General features: G+C 47.5%; 2 protein-coding genes across 3 annotated transcripts in view; one reads left to right on the top strand and one right to left on the bottom strand.

Moving 5' to 3' along the window:
- Positions 1 to 110: 110 nt before the first annotated feature.
- The window catches only part of DNAJC17 (DnaJ heat shock protein family (Hsp40) member C17), a 29,577-nt gene continuing 7,304 nt past the window's right edge, over positions 111 to 22,383 (bottom strand). Inside the window, exons 2-11 of one of the 2 annotated variants that reach the window (XM_006073060.4) lie at positions 10,385 to 10,454; positions 10,033 to 10,091; positions 9,750 to 9,837; positions 8,279 to 8,364; positions 7,944 to 8,040; positions 7,347 to 7,390; positions 6,807 to 6,884; positions 5,920 to 6,000; positions 5,329 to 5,439; positions 111 to 304 (exon numbers count right to left, since the gene is read on the bottom strand). In XM_006073060.4, coding sequence (XP_006073122.1) covers positions 182 to 304; positions 5,329 to 5,439; positions 5,920 to 6,000; positions 6,807 to 6,884; positions 7,347 to 7,390; positions 7,944 to 8,040; positions 8,279 to 8,364; positions 9,750 to 9,837; positions 10,033 to 10,091; positions 10,385 to 10,454 — 837 coding nt within the window. In that variant the 3' untranslated portion in view covers positions 111 to 181. The remainder of the gene's footprint in view (positions 305 to 5,328; positions 5,440 to 5,919; positions 6,001 to 6,806; positions 6,885 to 7,346; positions 7,391 to 7,943; positions 8,041 to 8,278; positions 8,365 to 9,749; positions 9,838 to 10,032; positions 10,092 to 10,384; positions 10,455 to 22,383) is intronic. The other variant, XM_006073061.4, reaches the window with a different exon arrangement.
- On the top strand, positions 2,115 to 4,377 carry C11H15orf62 (chromosome 11 C15orf62 homolog). Its single transcript, XM_025295899.3, has 2 exons — positions 2,115 to 2,324; positions 2,470 to 4,377. Exon 2 carries the CDS (start codon positions 2,639 to 2,641, stop codon positions 3,167 to 3,169), a length of 531 nt encoding a protein of 176 aa, XP_025151684.1. The 5' UTR covers positions 2,115 to 2,324; positions 2,470 to 2,638; the 3' UTR covers positions 3,170 to 4,377.

The following is a 22,383-nucleotide window of genomic DNA, read 5'->3' as shown; positions in this document are numbered from 1 at the left end:
GTCTGCCCACTCCCTGGGAGGGAGAGCCAGGCCTGGGCAGAGCCCAGAAACCAGGGCCACGCTTGGGTAGGCCCACACCCTATACCTATGTATGCAATAGAGGTAGACTCTTAAAAAACAGAAAGTTTATTGGTGATGTTTAAGAAAAGGGCTGTGGGAGGAGAGGACTGGAGGCAAGAGGTTATGTGGGCTGCCCCGCCTGGTCCTCCTGCTGCATCTGGGCAATCAGCTGCTGCCTCTCAGCTGCCTGGCGCATGCGCATCATGACGAGGCTCTCGTAGTCCCTCTCGGACACCACTGAGCCCTGGGGACAGAGGGAGACAGGGAGGGATCAGGGTGGTAGGGCAGTGTCCCACAGATTCCAGACTTGGAGGACAGGGCCTAGGCAGAGCCGCCACCAACGGTCAAGGAGGGAGGCTGCCTGGGAAAGGGAGGACCCTGGAACATCCTGCAACCCCAAGCCATCCATATTCCCTCACAGCAAGCAGGCCTTTGGCACCAGGCCAGCTGCTCGGCTGCCTCCCTCCAGCCCATCAAGCAGCTGCCACCCCACCCCGCCTCCCCCTCTCCCAGGTCCTTCGCATCTGCAGTCAGCTCGGTGACTCACTTGCTCATGCTCTAGCCAGGCCCTCGTCTCCCCTCATGTCCTCCACCCCCTGGTTTCTGCTTTCCACCAGTTCCCAGGGAAGAGGGCTTGTTGAAGGTGCAGAAATATACCGGCTCTGCCAGGAGGAGGTGAGAGCACTGCCCCCTCCCAGTTGCCCTCCCTTCCTGTGGTCTGGCTCCTGCTAAGGACACAGAGGGAGCCCCACCCTAGGAGGAGAGGGAAACAAGAGGCCAGCCTGCCTCCTAAAAATACATACCAGGGCTCCCGGAGGGCAGGGCCCTGGCTTCTTTTATGATCTTGCCAGCACAGTGTGAGGGATTAAAGAGTGCGGTATTTTAATAATCAAAAGAATAATAAACAACCAACCACCTTAGTAGGCCAAGGCTGTGGGCTGGAGAGGTGGCTCTGCAGGAGAGCCCTGAGCCACCGACCTCATGCCCTGATAAGGTCTGCAGTGGGTCTTAGATCCACTTCCTCCCTCTGTACAGCTGAAGCTGTGTGAATACAGGTGAAGCCCACCAGAGGCGGCACAGAAGCGAGCCAGGTCAAAGGGGGCTGCACAGCAGAGAGCTTCTCGTAGTACCCCAAGCTGGTGCACCTTCGCGGAACAAGCCAAGAAGAAAGTCTGGTGGCCAGTGACCCAGGGAATTAGAAGGGAGTGGCTAGGGTTAAGATGCTAGGCCCTGGCCAACTGGTTTGGAGTCGGGGATGTACGGAACCAGGAAGTGTTACTCAGCCCAGATCCCCCTGTTCCTCCCAACAACCCCACGCTTCCTCCTCTCTCCCAAGCTGCAGCAACTTCAAGGAGAGTGGCCCTCCCCGCCAGGCCCACCTCTTAGGCTGGGCCCAGCCCATTCCCTAGAGGACAGACCCCAGATGAGGTCCACACAGCCTGACAGGAAGGTAGGACCCTGGCCCTCAACTGTCCTTTCCTGCCCTGAGGCCATCTGGGTAAATCAAGGAAGGGAGAGGAAACAGCAGCCAGGTTTGAAGTCAGGGCAAGGGGAGGTCAGTTCTCCCATCCCCAAGGTAATGCTACTCTGCTGAGAAAACCTGAAGTCACCCTTGGCACGCCCCTGGGAGGAGCCAGCGCTTTATAGGTGCAGGGCTGCTCACCCTTAACACACCCTCTGCCTCTTTCCTCCTCCCCATCCCTTCGGGTTCTGCTAATGAGAGCCTGTCACTGGGCCCCAGGTCTGAGTCACCCACACCAGTGACAGGTCCCTTCCTTCCCCAACAGTCATTCCACACGCCAGTCTTTCAGTTAACTCCCACCTCTGAGTTCCTCACTCCAGACACACAGGAGCTGGAGAGCCAGGTTGCCCACCAGGCCCCAGAGCACTGGGGCTGTGGAGGAAGAGGAGGCAGCGTGGTGACACAGAGCAGGGCTGCCCGGACAGTCCCCAGACAAATCCTCAGCTCCCTGGTGCCCCAGGGTGTTGGCCGCGCAGCCCAAACCCCAGCCTGCAGATGCTGCAATTACCTCAGAGCGTGAACGCGACTTCCCACCTGACTGAGTCAACTGAAGACAACAAAACATCTCCACCGCCACACAGGGTCACAAACAGCCAAGCTACTAATCACAGTCTGGGAGCTACCAGCGGAAAGGCCGGTCTCCTGCCAGGGCCAGGGAGAAGCCAGCGGAGCCGGTGAGAAGCCCGGCCCCGCGGAAGACAATGCAGCTCTCATCTACCACAGCTGCCCAAACTCTAGCTCCGTAAGTGCAGTTTCCTCCTCCTGGGGTTTTTCCACTACCCTATCGAGTAACCGGGCCACTCCTGCCCCTCTGGGAAACTCCTATCGCCAAGCACTCCCAGCTCTTGGCTCTCCTGGACTGCCCTGCATGCCCTCTCATCATCCAGGATGCTCGCCCACGCTCCGTGCTGAGCAGAAACCCGGAGGCCTCTGCTTCTGCCCGCGAGGGCTGCCTGATTCTCGCTGTTCACTGCTCCAGCAGGGCCCGATGGTCCCCAGCTGCCCTTGACCGGGTTTCTGAGGTACCAGGCTGGTCTGCGGGCTCCCCAGGGTCCCATGGAGACTTGGCGCAAAGGCTCCTTCCGCAGCCCCTCCTTCTTCAAGCGGCTGAGCCTGGGGCGGCCGCGGAGACTCCGGCGACAGGGCAGCGTGCTCAGCCAGGCCAGCACGGCTGGGGGGGACCATGAGGAATACAGCAACCGAGAGGTCATCCGGGAGCTGCGAGGGAGACCGGATGGCCGGCGCCTGCCACTGTGGGGGGACGAGCAGCCCCGGGCCACCCTGCTGGCCCCGCCCAAACCCCCGCGTCTCTACCGGGAAAGCTTCAGCTGCCCCAACATCCTAGAGGCCCCCTCCGCAGAGTACACTGCCGCCTACTCTGCCACCCTGCCCTCCGCGCTCTCCGTGACAGACAACCTCCACCGATCCTCCGAGGAGGACCTTACGGACACGCCCCCCTTCCAGAGGACACCTGCTCCGGACCTCAGCGATCCCTTCTTCTCCTTCAAAGTGGACCTGGGGATTTCACTTCTTGAGGAGGTTCTGCAGATGCTGAGAGAGCAATTTCCCAGTGAGCTCAGCTTCTGAATGGGGGGAGGGTGGGCAGAGGTGGGGTGACTGAAAGAGGTGGGAGCCTGGGGACCCAGAGAAGGAGGGGACAGTCGGGGATTAAGATAGGGATAGAAATCCAGGTCCCTGACTGCCCCTACCCCCTGGGGTCCTGAACAGTTCTCTGAGTCACCCCAGGGTGGAGGGACAGAGGTATAGAGGCAAGCCAGAAATGTGAGGGGGGCACCTGCTGGCAGGAGCCCTGAAGACAGCTAGCTAGGCTGGGAAGGGAGGCCATGCCTGCAGCCACAGGGACAGGCAGAGGCCTGGGTGGAAGCAGAGGGACGGTGGCATAAGGGGCAAGTCTGGGAGTGGAGGACAAAGACTGGGCTCAAAGATGGATGCGCTGTGCCAGCTCCTACATGTGGCTGTTTAAAGTCACACTAATTAAAACTAAATACAATAAAAAAAAAGTCATCCCAGTCACACTAGCCACATTTCAAGTGCTCAGCAGCCACATATGACTAAGGGTTACCACGCTGAACGGCAAACGGTGAACGTTAAGGTCACTGGAGAAAGTTCTATTGGGCCACACAGGCCTAGACCATAGCCTGGTGGGGGAAGGGAAGCATATAGGACCTGCCAGGAGAGGGAGGGGCTTGTGGGGTGGCAAGACCAAGGCTGGTGGAGATACAAAGAGTGACTCAGGAAAAAGTCCAAAATCACTAGCAGGAAAGTGGGTGTGAGAGACTCAAAATGCCAACACAGCTGCCCGGAGCACTGCCTGGAGCCCAAGGAAGGAACTCGAGGGCACGTCAGGCACAGACAGCTTCAGAAGAGAGGCTGTGGGGAATTCTCGGAAAGATTTGTGATGGGAGCCCTGGGGAAATGCAACGAAATACAGTGCAGTTTTCCCTCCTTCCTGCACCCATGAGAATATGGGAGGTCTGATCAGGGGACGGACACAAAGCTCAAGGCTGTTACACTGAAGAGGCACAGCTGGTCTCCAGAATCGCCACCACGACCAAGGAGCTTTGCTCAAAGCCTCTGATGATGGGGGTTGCGGCAGTGCCCTGACGCATGGCCAGAAGACCTGGAGGCGGAGCCTGGCTGGCGGCATGTGGTTCTGGCACACACTGCCTCCACGACGAGAGCCTTATGGCCTCCCCATTTCTACTCTGTGTGCATGTGCCGAGCAGAAAGCTCCCCTGGGGGTGCAGATGATAAATAAAGTTCTTTATCACACAGCCTATGGCGTGCCATCTGGGGCTGTGAAATGCTGGGACTTAACAGGGGTGAGGGGGGGAGAGAAACAGTCTCTAACGAGTCCCAGGTGGGGCTCAGAGCAGTTCCTTTTCCTCCTGTGTCCAGGGTCTGGGACACACTCCAGAGAGCACCCCATCCTCACGGGTGCGGGCCATGTCAGAGAGCAGGGGACATGCCAGAGGCAGTGGGAGCAGAGCCCCTGCTGACCTGCTGAGGGGCACTTTTCCCCCCAGAGGGGCTGGAGCACATCAGCCTGAAGCACAGACCTCCAGATGCTTCCGAGAAGGGAGAGCTCTTGCCCCACCAAAGCGGGGGCAGGTGTGACCTGGGCCGGGTGTGTGTATATATATGTGTATGGAGGGGAAGTGAACACAAGCCTTCGTGGGGCCGTGGGGACTAAGAGCTGGTACGTGGCATGTGTCAGCTCAAGTCTGTGCTTCCCCCCGAGTTGGGCACCAGGTAGCACCTCAGTGTTGGCAGGGTAGCCAGTGTTATTTCTAAAGAGGAAATGTTGCCTCTTGACAGTAGGTCCCTGTCTGGGACAGCCACAGACACACCTGGAAGGAAGTTGGGGAAGGAGGGAGCCACCCTCCTCACCAGCCCTTCCCTGAAGCACCAGGTCATCTCAGCACCAAATGCTTCACACAGCACCCAAGCGACCCACAGGCCAGGGCAACACCTTTGGATGATGATGAGAGCTCCCAAGGGAGACCAGAACACAGAAAGTAAGGTCTAAGAGTTGTGGGTAGGGTAAGCCAGCCTGGAAAGAGGCAGCAAGGAATCACAGTCCTCCTGCTTGGGTAGGCAGACCTGACAATCTCTCCGTAGTCCCAATGATGGGTTTGTGAGGAAAGGGCCCTGAGAAGAGCCCAGATAGGAAGAGGCACCCCGAAGCTTGAGTAGGCCCAGTAGAGTGAGGCCTGGCTCCTTACCCGGGACAGTCCTGGGTGGTTGTGGCCCATCGCGCTCTGGGGCCGTCCCTCCAACCAGGAAATTTTCAGAGGGTTATCGACCAGGCCCACTTCATTCTGGACAGCCAGCTCCTGTCAAATACAACAGCCAGTCCCAGTCCCATCATTCCAGTCAGCTACACAATGGCTCTCTCTACCCCTACAGAAAGAACCAGAACCAGCACTCTCATCCTCCAAGCAAAGTGGAGCAGCCTTCATGCGATGGTGTGCTGAAGCTCTGACGCTCATGGGAAACCTGAGTCTTCTGACTGGGCAGTGGGGGAGGGGAGAAGGCTCTGTGAGGGTCCCAACCTGGAGGCACACTGGCTTCCAGGGGAAGGTGAGGGGTGTGGAGCCAGGCAGTAGGAAATAACACTATCCCTGGAACATTCTCCTATTCATTCCTTCACTCACTCTGTCTCCTCTCCCAAGACCTGTGGGCCTTGGGGAAATCTTGGCTCTAAGCTGGCCCAAGGAGTGGGGACACCTAAGCTCAGAGGGCCCACAGAATTGAGTTCCTCCCCTGGAATGGCAGGGCTGCTGGTGGCCCCCAAAGCCCCACAGAGCACTCACCGCAGCCTTGACGGTTGCAAACTCTACCACAGCGGTGCCTGCCTTCTTACTAGAGAGCACCAGGTTGAGCACCTCTCCATACTGTGAGGATAAGGGGTCCCGTAAGCATGGCCCAGGCTTCAGGATGGCCCAGCTCACACTGGAGATAAGCCTAGGCCACCCAGAGGCAACCAAGTCATTTTGGGTTGGGGATAACCTGTTGTTGCTAGGTTCCCAGAGAGGGCATATCAGAGATGGGAAAGAAAGGTTTTTGTGTTTGCTGTTTCTTTTTCCAAGAATACAGGAGACAGCAAAGGCGAGCTGGGCAGACGTGGGGATTTGGACCAGCAGAGACGCACAGCTGCCTCCATGATTGAAGGAGATGGAGAGGACGGAGCTTTAGTGCCAGACACCCACCTCCTCTCTCCCCATATACCCAGCCAAGCCCCTTACTTCTAAGGATGACAAGGGCTAGATCTGGCTGGAGGTGGCACATGGCAACACGAGTGACTGGAGGGCCATGGCTCAAGTAGAAGTCTTTAGACTACCCTATGGTTTATGGCTTCCCTGGTAGCTGAGCGGTAAAAAGATCCCCCTGCAATGCAGGAGCCACAGGATAAAAGGGTGCAATCCCTGGGTGGGGAAGATTTCCTGGAGGAGGGCATGACAACCCACTCCAGTATTCTCACCTAGAAAACCCCATGGACAGAGAAGCCTAGCAGGCTACAGTAAATAGGGTCACAAAGAGACCCAACTGAAATGACTTACCACATAGTTTATGGCACAGAAAAAAAAAAAAAAAAAAAAGGCAGGTAGAGATGTGAAGGAAGGTTAGGCCTGGAGATCCTGAGGTTTGGGCTGACGCGGGGACTGAGATGATGGGTAAGAGGGAAGTCAGCAGAGCTGACCTTCTGAAAGAGCCGCAGGAGGACATCTCTGGAATAGCCACCTTGTGACTCAGCTTCCTTCTTGCTCTTCCACTTGAGCTGAAAAGATGGCAGTGGGGGCCACCGTTAAACACTGACTTCTCAACAGGACCAGATCCTGCACCTGAGCTTTACAAACTGAGCAGACACCCCTCTGGCCTTCAAGGCACCAGTGATCTAGGGAGCACCCCCAAGAAATGCATTCCCCTTGGAAAATGGACAGGCAGGAGGCCTGCTCAGCCACAGTCTCAGGGCTCTTACAGAGCCTATAAGATGCTCTCCTTCAAGGGGCCTCAGGGAGGGCTGCCTTGCAGCCTTCAGGTCTAAGAACAGCCTTTCACGGCCAGCTCTGATGGGCCATCCTGATGCTCAGGCCTTGGGAAGACGGAAGGATGGCATGTGGGCAGTGGTGTGGCTTCCAGAGATCCAGTGTCCGCACCACAAGCCCCGGTGACCCCAGAAGCATCTCTTCTTGCTGAGAGGAGGCAGTGTGAGGTGGCCTGTGGAGCCTGCAGGGCTCACCTTTAGCTTGGGGGTTTCTTTGTTTTCAGGATTTTCTGCCATTCCTAGAAAATTTAGAAAAATTAGCAAGGTAGAATGTGGAGAGGTTCCCCCAGGGGAGACACAGTCTAGGGCCACAAGGACCTGGCAAAGATCACTCCTGTCCACGGGCAGTGCCCCGCCCTGCTGTGGAGCCTGACAGGGCAAGTAGGAGCAATCCCACCCTCGGCCCCAGCTGCCACCTTAGGGTAGCAGCCCAGCTGCCTGCTGGAGGCCATGATTAGCACTACACCAACGAGGGGCCATGAATGCCTTCTGGGGGCAAGAGTCAGAGGTATAGACCTCACAGTTCTACTGAAACAAAGGGTCCCAGAGCCTTCCCCGCCCTGCCCTGGTGATCTGCTCCAAAAATAGAGCCAACATAAATGCGGCCAGGAGATCTCGGGCAGAGTGAAAAACCCCAGAGAACTGTAAGAAAGGATAGGTGGCACGTGTCCAAGTGGGGTACCCGGAGGGTTCCAGCAGGTAGAAGCTTCCAGATCAACTTCACCGAGCAGCCAGTGTGGCCGCTGTGAGCCACCTCAGAGTGGGAGGCCGGTGTGGGGGCCGGACTCTCACCTGTCAACCTCTGCTCCTGTTCCTGACGTATCTGCTCCCGGATCAGCCTCTGCTGCTCCTCCAGCTGCCGGGAACCCTCTTCTCGCAGGCGTTCGATCTGCAGAGCGGGGGTTGGGGAGGGTGACAATTCTGTGCAGATCCAATTCCAGGTTGGCTCACCTTGCAAAGGTCCCTGGGACGTTCCACCTGCAAGCTAGGCTCAGCAACCTGCGGGTGGGACAGACGACCCAGATCCCACAGAGGAAGGCGGGAAGGGCACGCCCGCCCCAGCCACAGCAGCCTCTAGTTGACCGGCCTCTTCCTCCTGCGGATGGTCGCAGGGCCTGGACGCTCACCTCCTGCTCTAGCGTCCTGGCGCTTCCGCTTTCCTCCTCCTCCTCGCTGCCGAGGGCCTGGGCCTGCCGCTCCCGGGCCTCCAGGTCTAGGCACAAGGGTTGAATGACCCAATGTCTGGTCTAAGCAGTTTCCACATGGCCCCAGCCCACTTGGCTCTGGCTGCTACCCCAAAGTCTCAAGTAGCATGAACCCATCCAGTAATTCTCCCCCATCCCTCCATGCCCATGTGCTCCCAGATTCATTTCCATTGAGAAAAGTTGTCACAAGGAAGAGTATAGGCTCCAGCTGAGTGGCTGGGGTCTGGAAGAGTTACAGCAGCTCCCGCTGACCAAGCTGGTTCTCTGAACAGTGAAGGTGTGGGTGGGTGCTGATGTCAGCAGCCCGCGGCCACGGGTCGGGGCTGCCAGTGGGTGGAGCTGCCGGCCTCTGTTCCTGCGGTTTGGCACCACAGCCTGCAACCTTGCCTTGGCTTCGATGCTCTTTCCCACCACTGTGCTCGAGTTTCCACTGTCTCCTCTACCTGCCCCTCAACTCACATTTACCAAGCCTCACTGCAGACCCCACTACAGGGACAGAAGCCTCCACGCAAGGACATCACCCCAGGGCCTGGAGCCCTTCCCACCTTCCAAGAGAAACCTGCCTGTGGCTCTGTCCTAGGTCAGCTGCTGCGGCAAACACTTCTCTCAGGTCTGGGACTCGCTGCTTTCTTTTCTGTTCACTTTACCTACCTAAACTCCAGGTTTGTTTGTTTTTGATGGAGGTACGGGGATGTTATATGTACATAATAAATATATGGATGTGAAACAGGCAAGATGAAGGGGAGAAAAATTGAGTGAAGAATGCCTGAACCAATCTTGTGGGGGTACTGAAAATGTTCTAAAATTGATTTAGAGTCATAGTGGCACCATTTGTTAAATTTACTAAAAATTACTGAGTTGTTCACTTGAAATGGGTGGACAATAGGATATATGAAATAATGTCAATAAAGCTGTTTTTCAAAAGGCGAATGTCTGGCTCTCTTTGGATCCTTCTGAGGGGATTTCAGAGTGAGAGCTCTGTGCAGAACTCGGACAAACGACACAGATAAACGACAGCACGGCCAAGAAGGACCTGACTGTGCTCGTGCCGTGTGGGTTCAAATCCTGGTTCTAGCAGGTTCTTATCTTTTTGGTGCCTTAGCCTCTTTTGTTTATAAAAATAGGTTTCGTAACACCCAGCTCTTTGGACAGTCGTGATAATTAAAGGAGGCAGTAAAACATCTGTAACAATACTTAGCTAATAGCACACCTAGTCATTGTTATTATTCCTCAGACTGTCCTTCAGGAGCCACCCCGGAGAACGGGGTTCTGTCCAGGACTGGGGCCCAAAGCTCTGAGTGGCTGGAACTGAAGCTATAGGAGCAAAGGTGGCGGAGCTGCACAAAAACAACCCAGGGAAACCGCAGGGCGCCAGCACCACGATGCCACCTACCGAGCTTTACTTTCTTCCTTCTCTCATCAAGTTTCTGGGTCCTCTCTGCCGCCTGCTTCTTGGCTTTCCTGACCTTGTCATACGCAGCCTGGCAGAAGGAAGAGTCAACAGGGTAACACACACAGCGCCAGGCCTCCTACCTGGCCCCGCCACTAGCCCTGGAGCTAGTGAGGCAGTCTGGTGACAGTCTCCAGGCGAGGACAGTATGGCCAAGTATAGAGGATGAAGCACACAGTGGTCTCTAAATGTGGGGGACAATTCAGATAGAGGAGGATGTGCTTACCCTGGCGGCAGCATCGGTCAGTACCTCCAAGGCCTGAGAAAGCTGGTGGAAGAGTTCAGCTAAACATAGAGATCAAAAAAGAGAGAGGAGAAAAGTAAAGTTAGACTTGGTGACGGTGTGCTCCCTCAGAAAAGCACCTCAAAGAAGCCACAGGCTGCTGGAAAGGAAGACATCAACAGATGCCCAACCAACAAAGAAGAGTGAGTATATCAGCAATTGATCAGATGCCTTTAACGTGTGAAGTGCAGCCACGGGCCCAGTGCCCAAAGTCAGGCTGCGTGCGTTGACCTCCATGGCATTCACACCACACCCAGGTGGGTTGGGCTTCTCCCCATGCCTAGGAGAGGCTCACCTGCTCTGGGATTATCCGGGTTTTTGTCTGGGTGGCAGGAGAGGGCCTTCTGTCTATATGCCTTCTTCACCTGGAAGAGACAAGATTGGGTTATTCATTCTCTCACCCCAAGACAGACAGGAAAACACTGCTAACGGGATAAGGGAAATCCAGGGAGGGCTCTGCATCGCTACAAGAAGGTTGCCACACTGAAATAGTCATCTCACAACCACAGTGGAGATCTTCAGTGGAAGCAAAGGCTACGGAGGGAGCTGAAGGCTGCCCAGCAGCAGGGTTGGGCCTGCTTCCTGCCGAGCGCCCAGTCTCACCACTGTGGATGTCAGAGGCTCCTGGCAGGGGCAGATTCCCTCTAGCCATCCAGAAACAGGCACTCACACAGTCTTAGTGTAATGTAATGTACGCCAGGGCAACATTTCCGCAGGGAAACTTAGCCATCAACATTTTAAATGTACTTTCTCTTTAACTTATTATGGAATTTGGACTTGCAGAAGCATGCCAAAATAAATATACAAGGACGCCCACTAAAACATAGTTTATATAAGCCCCAAAGTAAAGCCAACCAAAATCTCCAACAACGGGGAGACTCATTTAAGAAATCATCATAGACAAAAGTCTGTATGTGCTGTCCAGAAATATCTTCAAGTCCTCATTACAAGAAAAAAAACTGATTAAGTATGATGACAAAGAGCGAATCATTATGTTCTACACCTGAAACTAATCCAATGTGATGTGTCAATTATACCTCAACTTAAAAAAAAAGAAAGTATCTTCAAGGTACAGTGCATGAAAAAAACAAGGCTTACAACAGTATATGTTAATATGATAATTTGGGGGTTAAAAATAAATCAAAAATAAAAGAAATGTAAATAGTTAGAAACACTCGAGCATGTGCAAGCCTTTGTTTTCCTTTTTCCCCTCACAGCAATCACAAGAAACAGTGGTTTCTTTTGGAGAGAAGCTGAAAGTGGAGGGGAAAGAAACATTCACTTCTCATTGTATACTTTTCTGTAGTTCTACTTTTCAAACCTTAAACTAGTCTTTATTATTATTTTTTTATTGATAACAGGGGTTATCTTGGTGGGGAAGCTATGGTCTATTTTTAGTTTTCATCTTTGCACCTCTTTATTAAAAAGAAAATAAGTATTATTTTTTATATTAGTAAAAATAAATAAACATAGCTACCAAGGTTCTCTTTTGTATATTCCCCACTCATAAGGGAAAGCAGAAGAGCACAAAACCCAGAAATCCTCTGCTTTCTGAGGCCTTGGCCTCACTCTGCCTGTATACGTTACCTACTGCTCAAATCTCTTGGGAGGAGAAGCCTCTAGCCCAGAACCTCCATCAGTAGCTGAGCAGACTGGCTCTCCAGGCTTCCTACAGGGAACCAATAAACATTTCAATCCAAAGTGTGCTAGAAAAGGGCCTTCAGAGGCAAGCAGCCAGCACCCCCAGGGGAGGGTCTGTGGCCCAGTGCCCCCTGCACCTTCGGCTACACCTAGCCCAGGACCTCTGGGGTGTGCTGCCACCTGCTGGGCCAGAGCTAGAAGCACACCTTCACTTGCCCGGGCAAGCAAGCCCATCTACTAAGAGCTCTCCTGGCTGAGCCTGAGGAAGCAGGAACCACTCCCAGCACAGGCTTTGGGCAGAAAGCGTAAAAGTCCCTCCCTGCCCCCTAACCTTCCCAACTGCCCACCTATGTTCACTTCCTCACCCCAACCTAGGTCTTCACCAACAATAAAGTAATGACAACAATAACAAAACCCAGCTTTTTTTTCACTATTTGTTGTTCAGTCGCTCAGTCGAGTCTGACTCTCTGCCACCCTATGGACTGCAGCTCGCCAGGCTTCTCTGTCCTTCACTATCTCAAACCCATATCCATTGACTCTATGATGCCATCCAACCATCTCATCCTGTCGCCTTCTTCTCCTCATTAAAAAAAATAATAAGGGAAGAGGAGGTGATAGTTTCATAGTCTTACATTTGACATGTCATCTTTTACTCTTGAGGCAACCTATCATTTGTCATTCCTCCCTTTACTCTTTCCTTTCCCTTCTCCATTTATGCCTAGGGACTTATTTCTTTTTTACTTTAAACCAAGCCTTTATTATATATTCTTTATACTTGCAGGCTTCCCCCATGGCTCAGTAGTTAAAAAAATCCTCCTGCCAATGTAGAAGACCAAGCGTCTTTTGTTTCTTCAATAAGTAAAACAATACAAAAATATATAGAGAGAACTAAAAAGCTACTGTTCTTTCCCTATTTCCCCAGCCCTCTTTTCCAAGTCCTTCCCCCTGATCATTCCAACAAACAGAAGTCTTTGGGGTCTTGTTTCTGCCTCTCTGCCCCCACCTCTCCTCTCTCTCTGATCCCAGGTGCTGTGTCTGAACTGGCTGAGAGGAAGAGGAAGGGAGAACAGGGTGTCTCTTGCCTCAATTTGCAACACTGCCCTCAGGACCAGGATTAGCAGTCATGCCCTACAAAGGCTGAATTTTGTGGAAGATGGTTTCTTTTGTATTATGGAGCTCTTTTAAAGTGTTACGTGTTCTTTTTTGTAAATGCGAGAAAGGACAATAAGAGGGAGGGGAGGAGTAAGAAGGAATAGTAGGAAAGCAAAATAAGAGGCAAGAGGGGGCTAGGTGGTAGAACACTCTTCATTTTCTTTTCTTTCTTTAGAGAATGCTTTATAGTTTTTTATTCTAAAGGAATGATATTAAACAGCTTTCTGTTTTATATTTCATTTTAATGCTCTATATCAGAAAGTTGTTTTTTTTTTAACTTAAACAGGAAAATTGTTCAAACAAAAAAACTAGTTATATAATAATGGGAAATTAATCTACATATATTAGTTTGTTTTCTCATCAATTCTCTTTCCAGAATATGTTCCTTCGACAAATGTCTTTACCAGTCTCATCAGATTTCATTTGAAGCAACAGTATAACTAGACCAAGGTCACCTCACTCCCCATCTGGGTGGACCCCCATCTTACTCCCACCCCTCCAGCCTCCCACACACTCAACATCTATAACCAAACACAACTGCCCCCATCAACTTGATGTATCCTGAACCCCTTTCCACTCAAGGCCTAGCCTGGGCCTCCATTTCCAAATCACCCCTTAAAGGTGTGAGGAGTTGAACATTCTGTATTGCAAAATCCTATTGGAAAAAATTACCAGTCTCATGCACTGGCCCGATGAGTAAGGGGAGAGGTGAGGTAAGAAAGTCAAGGTCATGCTGGTATTCATTCTTAGAGAGCAATGTCTACAGATAGGAGGGAAGCTCTCTGAGAGCCCCTTGGTACAGCACCAAATCTACCCCACCTCCTGGGTCCACTCATGGAACATGGAGGATACGGAAGGACTGAGCTGAAGCTGGTGATACAGAGAATAATCGGGAATTTCCCTGACACTGAAGAGGAAGGACACTGCTTAGCAAGGAAAATGGCTGAGAAAACAACGAATACTACAGTTGTAAGATGCCTGTAAGTGAGGTCCCTTAGAGTGGAAAAAAAAGAAGAGAGATGAGTTAATTTTAGCCTTAAAGGCCTCACATAGGAGATAACATCTGAGCTGGATCTGAAAGGTGAGTAATAGTTCTCCAAGCCGAGCCAGAAAGGGCATTCAAGACAGAGGGTGTGGAAGAACCCGACTTCCTTCCCTTCAAGCCCCAGACCAACTCAGAGGAGAAATATGTTTTCCTTTAATGAGAAAAAGGTACTGAGAACAGAAAAGGACATGAAAAAGCAGAGATGTGGTTGCAATAAAACATGGAAGTAAAAATAATGTTTTTGTCAAAGAATATTTTAATTAAAAAAAAAACAAAAACAAAACCTTTGACCAAAGAAAAGTAACAGAAGAAAACCAGGAAAAGAATAAAATTCACACAAACAAGTTTTAAAAACACAAACTTGGGATGAAGAAATGCTAGGGAGCGAGGGCACATATGAAGGCAAAGAAATGCAAACTGGCCTGAGAAGAGAAACAGCGCTAAAGGTAACTCAGGTGTGACTCTGAAAATAAAGAAACTCAGCATGATTCATAAGGTATGTGTGATTCATAAAGCAGAGAGTGGACCAATCAGAAGGAAAAGCCCCACAGTGCGTGAGCAGGGCCAGATGTGGAAAGCCTTCTAAGATCAAAAGTAATGAATCAGGATGAATGACTAAAGAGGCTTTAGGGGTCTCCAAGCCCAAAGAATTTGAACCCCAAAATTCTCTTTGAGCTAATGAAAGTTTGTCGTGAAGCACAAAGACAAGATTAATGGAACATATAAGCATGGTCAAGAAACAAACAGTAATAAATGTAAAAATTCAATGTATGGTAAAAAGTATTACTAAAATCCAACATAATGAGTGAAAAAAGTTAGTTCTTCATCTCAAGCCATATACCAAAATAATTCCAGATAGATTAAAAACAAAAAAACCTCAATACAAAAAATGAAACTAAAAGAACCTAAAGAAAGAAAATGATGGGACTATTAATCTACTTTTAGTGTGGGGAAGAAATTCCTAAGCATTAAAGCAAGGGAAGGAATCACACATACATGCACACACATGTATATGTACACAAAATGAATGGATTTACAATGAAAATTTTTAAATTTATCTAAGCAAAAAAATCATAGACAAAATTAAAAGACGAGGTGGGTGGGAGGGAGGCCCAAGAGGGAGGGGATATATATATATACTTATAGCTGATTCACACTGATGTACAGTAGAAATCAACATAACATTGTAAAGCAATTATGCTCCAATTAAATATAAAAAAGAAGTTAAAAAAAAAGGACAAGGGAAATGATAACTGAGAGAAGTATGTGCATGACATCTTTACTATGCAAAGAAGCCATGCAGAAAAAAAAAAACACAAGAAAAAGACAAACTACAAGAAAACAGAGAACATGAAGAGAGAGTCATAGAATATAAATGGTTGACATGAAAAATGTTCAGCCTTACACATGAAAGTTAAGTCCTTTTCACCTCTCAGCTGACAACAAGGAAAACAAAGGATGGTATTTAATGTTGGCGGCTTTGTGGTGAATATGTAAATTAATACAATGATTCTGGTCTGTATGGGATTTTTTTGTCTGCGCCCGTGGCTTGTGGGATCTTAGTTCCCTGACTAGAGATCAAAGCCCTGCTCCCCACCCGCTGCAGTAGAAGAGCAGAGCCCTACCACTGGACTGCCAAGGAATTTCTTATACAATGATTCTGGAAAGTAATCTAGCAGTATATATCAGGAAGCTTTGAAAAGTGCAGACCCTTTGATCCAGCAAGGCCTCTTCTAAAGAAATACTTAGAAGTTTATACAGTATTTATAAACATTGCTGTTCATTATAGCATATTTATAAAAGAAAAAGTCAGAAATAATCTACATTCCAAGATGGTTGCTAGCACCTATCATGTAGCAGGCTCTTTTTGAAGTGCTTTATATACAGTAACTTACTTAACTCTATTATTTTAAAATAGGATTTCTCTCCTTTTTAAAAAAAAAAAATCTATTTTATTTATTTAGCTTTGTCGGGTCTTAGTTGCAGCATATGGGATCTCTTGGTTGTGGCATGTGAACTCTTAGTTGGGGCAAGTACACTTGAGCTGTGGCATGAGAGATCCAGTTCCCTGACCAGGGATCAAACCTGGGGCCCCAGCATTGGGAACACAGAGTCTTAGCCACTGGACCACCAGGAAGTCCCAGTAACTTACATAACTCTTAACATGTCCCTATGAGGTAGAAATTATTATCCTCATTTTACAAATGAGAAAACTGTGACATAATGAAGCAATCATTATGATACTGAAAATCCGTTCGATGAAAAACTATGCAATCATTATTTCAGACAATAACTGTTCCATTCTAGCCATATACCATAGGGAAAACTGTGGCTCCCAATCACCCCTGCCATCAAAGAAGGAACTGGGAGTCTAGACTTCCACCCTCACCAGTTGTAACAAAGCACCCCAAACCTTTTGCCAGGGTGGTGTCAGAGAAGGCCAAGAAGGGAGTCACACTCACTAGATGAAAATATGAAAATATTTCCGAAAGAGAGCATTATAATTGACATTTACTTTTCACAGTGATCTTGTATTACACAAGCTCACTGTGTAATCACATCAAGAAAAAAAAAATTGTTCAAACAAACAAACATAATTAGCTAGAGCAATTAGACAAGGTAAAGAAATAAAAGGCACTTTTATTTCTTTTATTTCTGACTTCCATGGTGGTCCAGTGGATAAGAATCCACCTTGCAATGCAGGGGACACGGGACTGATCCCCAGTCAGGGAACTAAGATCCCACATGCTGTGGAGCAACTAAGCCTGTGCGCCACTGAAGAAGGAATTCATAGGGCCTGGACTCCATCTTAGGCCTGTTCATGCTGATCATGCTCGGCCACCTTTCCAATGGACTCTGAACTCTGTGTTTAGTGCCTATGAAAACAGCAACAGAAGGATAAGACCCCCTCCTGACAGGGGAACCTTGAAGATCGTATCTAGGTTACTCATTGCCTAAGAGAAACATACACTAATCACCCCTTCCTCCAGACAGGCCATAAATTTTTCTATATCTATCGGAATGTAACCTTGGGTTTATTGATTATTGGTTAATTGTTTGACTGTTTGAGCACATAGCATGTGAATGATGGGGTTATTGGGATTGTATTTTCCTTGGTTTATGTAAGTCTCAAGGAATTTGGAGTGGAGAGTTCAGACACATACACATGGGGTATAAAAGATTTTCACAAATGCTGGTCGGGGTCCTTGGCTAAGAGGAGACTCTGCCTTGGACCCGCCTGTGTAATAAACTGCACTCCACTATCTGCACTGTCCTTCTGAGTGAGTTTGTTTCCCAGAACGTGTGGCTACAACACCACAACTACTGAACTCACGCAAGATCATGAAAGATCCTTGCATGACACAACAAAGATCCCACGTGCCACAACTAAGACCCAAAACAGTCAAATAAATAAAACTTTTTAAAAAGAAAGAAACAAAATGTATCCAAATCAAAAAGGAAGAAATAAAACTGTCATTACTTGCAGATGACATATCATATATAGAAAACCCTAAAGAGTTCACCAAAAAACTGTTAGAATAAAAGAATTCAGTAAAGTTTGAAGGATACAAAATCAATACACAAAGGTCTGTTGCATTTCTATGCACTAACAATGAACTATCAGAAAAGAGAAATTAAGAAAACAATTCCATTTACAATTTCATCAAAAAGAATAAAATATCTAGAAATAAATTTAGCCAAGAAGGTGAAAAACCTGTACACCAAAAACTATAAGACACTGATTAAAGAAGTTGAAGAAGACCAAGTAAGAGGAAAGATATTCCAAGCTCACAGTTTCGAAGAATTAATACTAAAATGTCTTTACTACCCTAAGTGATCTGTGGATTCAATGCAATCCATATCAAAATTCCAAGAGCATTTTCACTGAAAAATTTTTAAAAATCCTAAAATGTTTATGGAGCCACAGAACACCCCAAATAGGCAAAGCAATCTTGAGAAAGAAGAACAAAGCTAGAAGCATCATACGTCCTGATTTCAAACTATATTACAAAGCTATAGTAATCAAAACTGTATGGTATTGGCATAAAAACAGACACCTCAATCAATGGAACAGAACAGACAGCCAAGAAATAAACCAACACATATACAGTCAATTAATTTACAACACAGGAGCCAAGACTATGCTATGGGGAAAGAACAGTCTCCTTAATAAATAGTTTTGGAGTGGGGAGGAATAAACTAGGAGCTTGGGATTAACATACACACACTACTGTACATAAAAAAACCAACAAGGAGCTACTATAGAGCACAGAGAACTTACTCTATAATAACCTACATGGGTAAAGAATCTGAAAAAGAGAAATATATGTATACAGAAAATTGAATCACTTTGCTCTCCACCTGAAACTAACACAACATTTAAATCAACCATGTGCCAATAAAATTTTTCTTCAATAAAATTTTAAAAAATAAAAAATACTGTTGGGGAAACTAGGTAGTCACATGCAAAAGAATTAAACTGGATCACTATCTTACACATACACAAAAATGAACTCAAAGTGGATTAAAGACTTGAATGTAAGACATGAAATCATAAAACTTCAAGCAGAATACATGGAAATTAGGCTCCTTAACACTAGTCCTGACAATGATTTCTTGTTTTTTCTGGATTTGAGAGCAAAAGCAAAAGCAACAAACAAAAGCAAAAACTAAACAAGTGGGAATACATCAAACTAAAAAGCTTCAGCAAATCAACAAAATAAAAAGGCAAACTATGGAATCAGAGAAAATATTTCCAAATCATATATCTGATAAGGGGTTAATAAAAAGACCCAAAATAAACAACAAAAAAACCAATCTCATTAACAGATAGGCAGATCTGAATAGACATTTTTTCCAAGGAAGATATACAGATCGCCAACGGGTACATGAAAAGATGTTCAACATCTAACCATTAGGCAAATGCAAATCAAAACTACAGTAAGATACTATTAATACCTTACACGTGTTAGTATAGCTATTATCAAAAAACAGAATGTGACGATGTGGAGAAAGTGATCCCAGTTATACTACTGCTGTTGCTGCTAAGTCTCTTCAGTCGTGTCCGACTCTGTGCGACCCCATAGACGGCAGCCCACCAGGCTCCCCTGTCCCTGGGATTCTCCAGGCAGGAACACTGGAGTAAGTTGCCATTTCCTTCTCTACTGGTGCAGCCGCTACAAAAACCTGTATAGAGATTCCTCAAAAAATTAAAAATAGAACTACCAGGAATTCCTCGGCAGTCCAGTGGTTAGAATCCCACACTTTCACTGTCAAGGGCCAGGGATCCATCCCTGGTTGGGGAACAAAGATCCCACAGGCTGTGTGGCGTAGCCCAAATAAATATTAAAAAGATAAAAACAGAACTATCAAATGATCCAGCAATTCCACTTCTGAGTATTTATCCAAAATAAATGAAAACACTAACTTCAAAATATAGTGCACCCTCATGTTCACTGCAGCATTATTTACAGTAGCCAAGACATGAAAGCAACCTAAGTGTCTTCTGATGGATGAATGGATAAAGAAAATGTGAGATTATACATTCAGTTCAGTTCAGTTCAGTTCAGTCGCTCAGTCGTGTCCGACTCTGCGACCCCATGAACCACAGCACGCCAGGCCTCCCTGTCCATCACCAACTCCTGAAGTTTACCCAAACTCATGTCCATTGAGTCAGTGATGCCATCCAACCATCTCATCCTCTGTCATCCCCTTCTCCTCCTGCCCTTAATCTTTCCCAGCATCAGGGTCTTTTTCAATGAGCCAACTCTTCGCATCAGGTGGCCAAAGTACTGGAGTTTCAGCTTCAACATGAGTCCTTCTAATGAACACCCAGAACTGTTCTCCTCTAGGATGGACTGGTCAGATCTCCTTGCAGTCCAAGGAACTCTCAAGAGTCTTCTCCAACACCACAGTTCAAAAAAATCAATTCTTCGGCACTCAGCTTTCTTCACAGTCCAACTCTCACATCCATACATGACTACTGGAAAAACCATAGCCTTGACTAGACGGACCTTTGTTGACAAAGTAATGTCTCTGCTTTTTAATATGCTGTCTAGGTTGGTCATAACTTTCCTTCCAAAGAGTAAGCGTCTTTTAATTTCATGGAGATTATACATACACATACCCATACACACACACACAAACACACACACACACTCACACACTCAGATAGATATATTCAATGAAATATTACTCAGCTATAAAAATGCAAATCTTGCCATCAGTGACAATATGGATGGACTTTGACGGCATTATGCTGAGTGTCAATGAGTCAGAGAAAAATACCATATAATCTCATATACCTGTGGAATCTAAAAAACAAACAAGAAAAAACTCATAGAGAACAGACTGCCCCAGAGGCAGGCAGTTGGCAGAATGGGGTAGCGAAATGGGTGAAGGGGATTAAAAGGTATAAATTTCCAGTTATAAAACAAATAGCCATGGGGATAAAATGTAAGCATGGCAACTATAGTTAGTTGTTGTTTACTTGCTAAGCTGTTTCCAACTCTTTGCGACTATTTGGACTGTAGCCCACCAGGCTCCTCTGTCCATGGGATTTCCCAGGCAAGAATACTAGAACGGGTTGCCATTCCTTCTCCAGGGAATCTTCCTGACTCAGGGACAGAACCCAAGTCTCTTGCTTTAGCAGGTGGATTCTTCACTGTTGAGCCACCAGGGAAGCCCCGTACTGTATATTTGAAAGTTACTAAGAGAGCAGACCTTAAAATTCTTATCACAAGGAAAAAAATTGTAACTATGTATAGTGATGGATGTAATTTAATTAGACTTATTTTGGTGATTATTTCACAATATAGATCTCAAATATATCAAATCATTATGCTGTACACCTGAACTAATATGTTACATGTTAATTATATATTTAAAAAAACACAAAAAGCAAAAAACCAGAGATGTTTAGCTTCTTTCAATTATCCTAAGCTAGAAAGCAACATGGTTCACTGAAAGAAAGAAGGTTCTGGAGTCTAACAGATAATGTTTTAAAATTTTGAATCTTCTGCATGCTATTAGCACAATCTGGGGCAAATTACCAAATCTCACTCAGCCTTAGGTTCTTCAACTACAAAGTGTGGGAAGTATCCGCTACACATAGAGCCATTGTGAAGATTAAATAAAATAATCCATGTGAAGTACCTAACAAAACCAGGTACTCAATATAAGGTCCAAACCTCTTGTTTATCCACTCCTAGGAGGGAGGTAAATTGTGACACCAGCCCAGGATGATGCCAACCTGACTTCAGAAGCTTCAGCAAAGGACCCAGGTCAATCCAGTATGAATTCTCAAGGTGTACAAGGCTGGTTTCAGGAATGCTGGGAGCAGTTCTCAAATTCTATCCTTGGTCAGCCCCCAAGGGCTCTGAACTACCCTCATTCAAAGTGTAGGTAGCCTGAGATCCTCCAGATTGGCCATGAACAAAAACCCAGCTGGCCTAAAAATGCTGGTCAAGTGTGTCTGTCCTGATTAACTAGTTATTATAATCTTTCTGTCCTGATTAACTAATTATTACAGTCTTTAGCTGCTAAAGCCTGCCCTGGGCAAGGCCCATTGCTGGGTTTTAGCCTAGAAGGCCAGTTCTGACTTTGAATCAGCTGGCCTGCAGTTTGGTATTTTGTGCTACCAACAGGACTCCCAGTTCCGCCCAGCCCTCCTGGAATGAGTAGTACCTGAAAAATTTCTCATCTCATAAACACAACTCTCCTACAACGGGCCTCTGAAAAGCTTCTGTGTCAATACTGTTTATTATGAAATAATTCCACCTTACTAGCAGCTCAAGAGGGCAAAAAAGATGCCATACTATTTTTCTTAATCATGATAAGTTGAGAAGGAAGAGGAACTTTCAGAAGAATAAAGAAACAGAACAACTTCTGTGTTATTATGTGTGAGAGACAGGACTATTTAATCCTAGGGTTGGCAGCTCCTTTATGAAACGGAGTCTGACACCCAGGGAGAGTTGAAGCAGCCACTGAAAGTTGCCAAAAGCTACTGAATTATCTCAACACTTGCAGTTTTCCTTCTTTACCTATAGTTTTCTCCTAAAAACTCAGGTCTCCCTAGCACTAGGAAATAGTCATTTACAGTTCCTGAGACTTCACAGAAAGGACCTAGGTGACAATTGAGGGGCTTCTCACCCAAAGCCCCTGCCCAGACCATGATTTTTCCAAGAACCAGGCTGTCTCCAAGACCCAGTCCTGGAATGACAGAGATCTCAGATGAACCTCAGATGAACCAGAGGACTTTAAACTCCAATTTGCAAAAGTGTGGTCTTTTCTTTTGATGCCTTTCAAAAATACCACAGATTACTCCCTTCCCTTCTCCATCCTAGGACACTACTTGAGTTTGATCAGTCTTCCGTCATGCAGGATCATCACTCAGAACATAAACTACTGAACAGTACAAAATGTTCAGATGTTACTGAGGGCAGAGTCAGGCTTTT

Source organism: Bubalus bubalis, chromosome 11, assembly GCF_019923935.1.
Source record: "Bubalus bubalis isolate 160015118507 breed Murrah chromosome 11, NDDB_SH_1, whole genome shotgun sequence".
Taxonomy (NCBI): Eukaryota; Metazoa; Chordata; class Mammalia; order Artiodactyla; family Bovidae; genus Bubalus; species Bubalus bubalis.
This window is presented reverse-complemented; position numbering and strand designations above follow the sequence as displayed.

What these genes read in the sequence shown, in the direction of transcription:
- C11H15orf62 (XM_025295899.3), top strand. Translation starts at nt 2,639, where the DNA reads ATGGAGACTTGGCGCAAAGGCTCCTTCCGCAGCCCCTCCTTCTTCAAG.